The sequence below is a fragment of the Octodon degus genome, unplaced genomic scaffold (genome assembly GCF_000260255.1).
Source record: "Octodon degus isolate 3935 unplaced genomic scaffold, OctDeg1.0 scaffold00008, whole genome shotgun sequence".
In the NCBI taxonomy this organism is placed as follows: Eukaryota; Metazoa; Chordata; class Mammalia; order Rodentia; family Octodontidae; genus Octodon; species Octodon degus.
Window position 1 is genome coordinate 12,470,594 of NW_004524584.1, and position 7,478 is coordinate 12,478,071.

A 7,478-nucleotide genomic window follows, 5' to 3' on the forward strand; every position below is an offset into this window, starting at 1 on the left:
GCTTGCCAGGTCAGCACTTATTCTACTGAGCTATTTCCCTGCCTCCCTACTTCAAATCTGCTTAGGCTGTTTTTTCTTTTCTTTTCTTTCTTTTTTTTTTTCTTTGTATTGGGAATCGAACTCAGGACCTTGTGCTTTCCAGCCAGGCACTTATGCCACCAAGCTACATCCCTGGCCCTAGGCTGTTTTCAAAACCTACAACACTTTTCTCTCCTTCTTTCCCTTTGCAATCCTGCCCATTTCTGAGCCCTGATCCCATGCCAGCCCCCTTGAGGAGCCTTCTCTGTTCCCAACAGTTTCAGAGGCTTCGGCCCTTCTGGAACTCATGCCTGGCAGCCTTGAGCTTATCACCTGCCCTGTGTGTCCTGCAGGCTGCTTGGCATCAGGCGTCTGTGTCTGATGCACTGTCCTGGAGGACACCAACACGCGCACAGTGCTCTCGACTCACTTGTCCACTTGCTCTCGTAATATTTCATTCAAGCCCCATGAAGAGTTTGAAAACTGGGCAAAGCAAACCTCATGATTTTACAAGAGGACAGAAGGGCTCAGAAGAGAAACAGTGGCAGAGGTGGAGGTGAACCTGGTTTTTTGGCCCATCTACTTGGGACACCGCTACCTGCACCTTATCTTTTTGACCCTATCACAGCTCAGTACTGTACAATGCTCAGTTCTCACAGTTTGTTGGCAGGCAGTTGTAGGCACACTGTCCCTTTCTCCCAGTGACACCAGGGAAAGTGCTAATCTGTGCTTCTTCCAACACAAGAATAGAGTGGTGTGAGTGTGTGTGTGTGTGTGTGTGTGTGTGTGTGTGTATGTATGTGTATATAAGACAGAAACACAAGGGCCAGCCAAATAGTTCAGTGGATTTTAGGCAAGGGTCTACAGGGTGTTTAGGGTCTCACTACTAGATCAAATTCATAGTGATCCACCTGTTTACAGCCTCCCAAGAGCTGGGATTACAGGTGTGCACCACCACACCCAGTATCAGTTGCCATTTCAGCACACCCCAGGGACAGGGCTGGCACTGGGACAGCAGGCCTAGCGATAGCTCAGCAGATTAAAGTGCCTGTTTAGGCAGATGCAGCTGCAGGGGTTGGATCCACTTGTGCAGTGCCAGCCCTGCCCCCGGGGTGCGCTGAGACGGCGACTGAGACTGGGCATGGTGGTGTGCACCTGCAACCCCAGCTCTTTGGGAGGCTAAAAACAGGAGGATCATTATAAGTCTAATCTATGTAGTGAGACCCTGTAGACCCTTACTAAAAAATACAAAAAAAAAGATAAAAACACCGACAGGGCATTGTGCACAGGAGTGTGTGTGTAAGCAGTACTCACAGGCTTCTGCTTCAGGCCAGTTCTGGAAAGGACATTTTTTGCTCCTCACAGTGTCCTTTTGCAGGTAGGCTGCCTGGGAGGAGGGGGCAGGAGAGCAGGCAGGGAAAGTCAGAAACCAGCTTTACTGCAGCACTCAAACCTAAAGCTCATTCTGGTTCATGCTTAACCGCGATGTAGTCTGCACTGGGAGGGTACTGAGGAGAGAAGCAGGGTGGAATCTGAGGAAGGACAGGCAGGACCTCCAGAGCAAGGAGATATCGCCAAGTGAGGGGCTAAGTCCTCATCCCCCTGGAAAGAGCTCTTAGCAAGAAGGAGACCATGAGGTCCCTGTTCCTTACCTTAGCCTTCCCTGGCCCCCACTGCTGGTCATGCTCTAGTGCTAGGACTGTGTTGCTCCCACTCTGGACTGCCCCAGTGCCAGCTATTGTCCACCTGCCAGTTGCTTCATGCACCAGGTCTCTGCTGTACCTTTCCCTTGGCCCCTTACTTTTTTCTTTTTCTTTTCTTACTTTTTTTTTTTTTTTTTTGAGACAGGGTTTTACTATGCAGTTCATGCTGCCTTAAGCTCATTATGCAGCCCAGGCTAGTCTTGAACTTGCAATGACCCTCCTGCCTCAGCCTCCTGAGTGCTGGGATTGCAGGCATGCATGCACCACTCCCTGCCTTTTCTTTTCTTTTCTTTTCTTTTTTTGCCGAACCAGGGATTGAACTCAGGCCCTAGCGCTTGCCTGGCAAGCGCTTCTACTGAGCTATCTCCACAGGCCCTGCCTTTTCTAACTGGGCCAAAGCAGTCTTTTGCTGGACACCTCAGATAGAAGATGGGGAGGCCTGCAATACAGGGCAGAGGGACTGGGACTTTCGAGGTCACGAGGAATGCAGGGATGGTGTCTGTCCATTCTGCATCTGCACTATGGCCAGGCCTTGAGCAGGGAGTGCAGGACTGAGTGGGGCTAGAACGGAGCTCTCAATAAGCAGGTCCTGTGTTTTGCAGGACCTTTCCACCTCTAACCGTGTGTGGCTACAGCCAGACTGACGCCAGTTTTTCTGTGTGTCTTGGTGACACTCAGCCCTCCCCCCCTTTTTAAAATTTATTTTTATTATATTAATTAATTAATTAATTAATTTATTTATTTTTAAGGAACCAGGGCTTTAACTCAGCTCCTTGTGTTGCCAGGGAAGTGCTTATTCCACTGAGCCATCTCCCCATCCCTCCCCTCCCTTTTTTTTTTTTTTCCTCCCCTCCCTTTTTTTAAACCTGGGATTGAATCCAGGCTTTTGCACTAAACCCCTCCCATTTTACTTCATTTTATTTTTATGTATTTAGTACAGGGTCTATAGCGTCTCATTATACAAATCAGATTGCTAGTGATCTTTCTGTCTTGCTGTTTTCAGCTTCCCAAGTGCTGGGATTACAGGCTTGTAGCACGATGCCCAGTCTCAGTCCCAGGCTCAGGGCACCCAGGGTGATGGAACCAGCACGGTACACCAGGGATGGAACCTGTCTCTGCCCCTCCCCTTTTAGAAAAAATTTTATGTGTTTTTTTGAGACAGGGTCTCACTATGTAGTTCATAACCTTGTGTTCACCATGTAGCCCAGGTTGCTCTTGAACTCATCATGATCTATCTGCCTTAGCCTGCCACAATGCTGGGCATTACAAGCGTGTGCCGCCATACCCAGCTAGTCTTTTTTGTTTGTCTGTTTCTATTTTATGGTGCAAGGGTCAAAGCTAGACCTCATGCATGTTAGGCAAGTCCTGTACCAATGAGCTACATCCCTAGCTCCACCTCATTTCTTTAAATCCTGACTTACTGGAAATATGCTTGACCAAGGACCTAGGGACAACTTCCCCATTTTCCTCTGCTCACCTCTATGCATAGACAGGGCAGAAGGAATTCGTAAGACAGGTCTTCAGTGTGACCCCCAGCCACAGTTTTCTGTTGATGAAGCAACAAAGGGAGAGAAGAAGACTCGTGAGGCAGGGAGTAGTACTGTGGACAAGAGCAGGAAGACACTGGGATGTTGGCCCACACAGTCTGTTTTTTCTTCCATGAGACTTTTATTTTCCATTGAGAATCTCCTCTCACAAGTGTCTGCTTTACACACAGTATTTCTGTCTGGGTGCAAGAGACACTGAAAGAGGTACATGTTCACTGCGCTCCTACCGTACATCTGCAGGTGTTAGAAGCATTAACTCCATTGTGGTGAAGTTCTAAGTGGGCATCACTGGGGTGAAAGTGCAGAGAACTGAGGGCCTTTGGGGTGCAGCATCAGTCTCCAACAATGGCACTGATGTACACAGTGGTATCTATGACAACTGGAAGCTGAGGGGGATTTGGGGCCCAAGCCTGGAGATCAGCGGCTATTTTATTTTCTGAGGGGCAGAACAAAGTGTAGGAGAAGGAAGGTGCCCAAACATGCATTTGAGTACTGTGTTCTGGTCACAGGGGACCCACCCTGGGCGGCCTGAAAGCTGGTTTCCACCAAGGAGCCTCTCTTCAGGGAACCTACCATATTCTCCACTCATTGTCCCCAGGACCCTACCTGCTCCTGTCCTTCCTCTCCTCCCAAATGACAAGACCCCCCCTTTTTTTTTTTTTTCCTGTCTGGGGTGAGAAGCCTTCATGCCAGACATTTCTTCTGGCAAGGAGTCCTGAACAGTTACTCTCCTTCATGGGTGTCCCCAGGTGCTTCAGCAGTGCTGGCTCTTTACCGGAGGGACACTCCATACCTGGGCATCAAAGGGACTGCTCAGCTCTTCACACTCGAGTGCCCACTGATGACAAAGGCGCACACTGACCTCTGGGCCCAGAGGAATGGTTACCCGAATGGCCTGGGCCACAGGCAGCAACTCAAAGGTGAACTCTGGTCCTGCAGAGGTGTGGACACTGGCCTTAGGACACGCAGCACTACTCAGCTGAAGCCATCTCCTGTCACATCCCATGCCTACCTCCACGCCTCAGTGAGCCCACTGCCCCTGGATCTGAAGGCTGGGTCCTTCTGTAGCGTAGTCTCTTGCGGGAGACGTTTAGGGTGGGCGTGGAAATTGGAAGGCCTTTTTCAGACTGAACACGACTGTCTAGCAGCTTTCTCTGTAAGCAGAGAGCAAGCTTGGCTTTAGGCCAGGAATCTGTTTCTACCTCTAGAAACTGAGTAACCACTGACAAGTTGTTCAACCTCTTTTGGCTTCCATTTCCTTTACTGTGTAACCCCCACATGTTCAACCTCCTCCTGCATCTGGAGGACAAAATGTGAGGCTGTAAAGAAAAGGGCTGAGAGACCTAGGGCAGGACTAGACCAGGGCAGAGAGTACCTGAGGAGACGCTGGCATCCTATGTCCCTGGCAGAACTTGAACTTGTAAGACTTTTTGTATCTCTGCATTAGGAGACGGAACCAGCCCCACTCAAGGCCTGTGTAGGGAAAAACAGTTAGCATTCTGTCCCTCAAGGCCCCTCCCTTGCCCAGCAGTTGCTATGCCGCTGAGCTAGCTCCCTGGCTAGAAAGTCATTTTAAATCAAAGACAATAGGATGTCAAACAAACTGAATCCTAAAAATTATGATGCAATAACAAAGAACTTAAAGAAAAAGTTCTTTTATGCATATATAAAGGTATTCATGGGGCCGAGGAGATGGCTCAGTGGAATAAGCGCTTCCCTGGCAAGCTCAGGGGCCTGAGTTCAATCCCCAGTTCCACCAAAAAAAAAGGTGTTCATTATTTCTAACACTGAAAATTAAAAAATTAAAAGCTGCTAATTCTTAAGCACTATGTGATCCTTTAGTATGGCAGTGAAGACAATAAGATTGAATAAGAAAAAATATTCTACTTTTCAAATAGAAGAAATAAAAATGTTTATAAAAACCAAAATAAAAAAATAAAATAAAAAATAAAAACCAAAATATTGGGGCCAGGGAGATAGCTCAGTAGAACAAGCGTTTGCCTGGCAAACAAGCGCAGGGTCCTGAGTTCAATCCCCAGTACTAAAAAAAAAAAGAAATACAGAAAGAAAACCCAAAATATTGGGGCTAGGGAGATAGCTCAGCAGCTTAAGTACCTGCCTGACAAGTACAAGGTCCTGACTTCAAACCCCAGGTCAAAAAAAATGAACAGACAAACAAAAAACCCCAACAACCCAAACATTTAGGAATAGTGCCACTGAAAAGAGTAACACTATCACAGTGCCATACAGTTGTGCCCATTTCAGTCTCCTGCACACCTCTGGGATGCTTTAAGTCCCTGTTGAGGTTGATAATAGGACACAAATCTGTCCTAATTCACACCTCCACTGAGAATGGCCTGAAGGCCTGTTTTTTTTTTTTTTCATAGCCAAAGGACCTGACACCAGATGCAGCCACAAACAGCAGGGCCAGTGCCAGATGGAGCACACCAATGCTTTGCTTTGTGGGACGAGGAGGACCAGCTGGGTATGGCAGGGTGTATGGGCACAACTTTCTGTATAAGATGGAAAGTAAGTAAAATGACAGAGTCTAAGGAGGTCCCTCCTACCTTGGACCAATTGAATTTGAGGCTGAACTCGGATGCATCCAGAGGTAGGACCTTGGGCAAATCACGGAATGTCTCTAAGCTCACAAAGTAGGGCTATTGTAAGGGGCAAGTAAAATAATGTGCCTGGAAATGCCCAGTAAGGTACAATTTTACCAGTAGAATGTAAAATATGAAGGATTATTATTGTATTAGAGGCCAGTGAAGGGAAGAAACAGTGCCTTGAGATTTGCCTGCGGCCCTCAGTCAAGCCTCCACACAAGTCAGAAGCAACACTGGCTTCATGGTATGGTCAGTCCTTCACACCCCCACTCCTCAGAAGCTGAGGGTCAGGGGGATGGAACAGTACATTCTCTGAGGCTGCTTATGGAGTCTGGGGCAGAACTGCAGAGCAAATCCAGGTGTGTCCTGCACATTTTCAATGATACTGTGCTACTTCCCACACTGGAAAGCAAAAATTACAAATGAGAACTCTCTGGGGAACAAGAGGAGTGAGGGGAGAGTGGGCCAGGAAGTGAGACTCACCAGTGAACCTCTCATTCTGAAGGCAAGGGATCCAGGAGGGAAAAGAGAGGAGAAAGTTATTAGAGAGGACTTCCATTTGCTTCAAAACATCCAGTTCCAGGCCCCAAGCTAATAGCTGTGTACTCCTGCCCTTTTCTTCCCAGTTCCATGCTGCCTAGGCCCTCAGCACAGCATAACCTTGGCAATCCATCCAGGAATCTGTAGAGCACTCTGTGGCTGCCACCAGAGCACAGGGAACAGGGAGGCAAGAAAGGACAGGCAAGGGAACGGGACTTTTGGCCCATCCCATACAGCAGTGGCACCTTACCATGTGAAAGGCCAGTAGACAGCGGGTGATCCTGTGAGACAGGCAGCCACAGCCAGTATCAGCAGAGGGAGAGAGGCCAGTGGGCAGCAGGAAGACAGCCAAGAGCAAGGCTGCCAGTCTGGAGCTCCCCATGGGCTTCTGTGGAATCAGGGCATCCAGAGCATGGCTCTGTGACCTGAAGGTGGGCAACAGGCTTTGCTGTGCAGCTGCTGGGAGCACGGTGCCAGCTGAAGCCCTGGTTTTACCCCGCCCCCGCCCCACCCTACCCTAAAGCTCCTCCTCAACCCTAACCAGCAGGCCTGGCCACATTCCTTCTCCAAGCAGAGAAACTAAGGAACCCTGCCTGGGGCTGAGGACAGATGGACAGATGCACCTTGTTCCCTAGAAAATCCAAATGCTCCCAGCTGAAAAAAGAGGGTTCTTGGTGTGGCAGAGAAATAACAGGAAAGGGCCAGGCACCAGTTTTGGGGGTGGTGTACCCACTTCTTAACCAAAACACCTTGCAGATCTGACCCGCCCATTAACACGCCCTTAAATTTGAATCTCCCCTAAAGACACTACTTCATCCCCTCACTTACAGAATTAACAGAGCTAATAAGACCGGCACTACCCTGGGTGCTGAAGACACAGGGGTGACTGACTCACCATTTAATGTGCCTAAAGAAAAATGCACCACAGGGTGCAAATAAATCTCTCATGACCCTATAAGTACCCTAGCTCCCCACCTGGCTGATTTCAAGACTATAAGCCAGCTTTCTTTCTGTACGCAAAGCCTGACCCAGCTCCTTGGGGCAAAGAGCTCCATTCCAAAGGG

The 7,478-nt window shown here is 48.7% G+C and overlaps 1 protein-coding gene across 6 annotated transcripts in view; it reads right to left on the reverse strand.

Annotated features, from left to right (window-relative positions):
- Positions 1–7,110, reverse strand: part of Il17re (interleukin 17 receptor E) — a 13,246-nt gene extending 6,136 nt beyond the window's left edge. Inside the window, exons 1-8 of one of the 6 annotated variants that reach the window (XM_023705911.1) lie at positions 7,038–7,110; positions 6,665–6,802; positions 6,358–6,373; positions 4,644–4,741; positions 4,281–4,422; positions 4,062–4,201; positions 3,199–3,267; positions 1,333–1,405 (exon numbers count right to left, since the gene is read on the reverse strand). In XM_023705911.1, coding sequence (XP_023561679.1) covers positions 1,333–1,405; positions 3,199–3,267; positions 4,062–4,201; positions 4,281–4,422; positions 4,644–4,741; positions 6,358–6,373; positions 6,665–6,796 — 670 coding nt within the window. In that variant the 5' untranslated portion in view covers positions 6,797–6,802; positions 7,038–7,110. Of the gene's footprint in view, positions 1–1,332; positions 1,406–3,198; positions 3,268–4,061; positions 4,202–4,280; positions 4,423–4,643; positions 4,742–6,357; positions 6,374–6,664; positions 6,889–6,930; positions 6,949–7,037 lie in introns of those variants that run through there. The other 5 variants (XM_023705918.1, XM_023705937.1, XM_023705928.1 and 2 more) reach the window with 5 other exon arrangements.
- Positions 7,111–7,478: the final 368 nt, after the last annotated feature.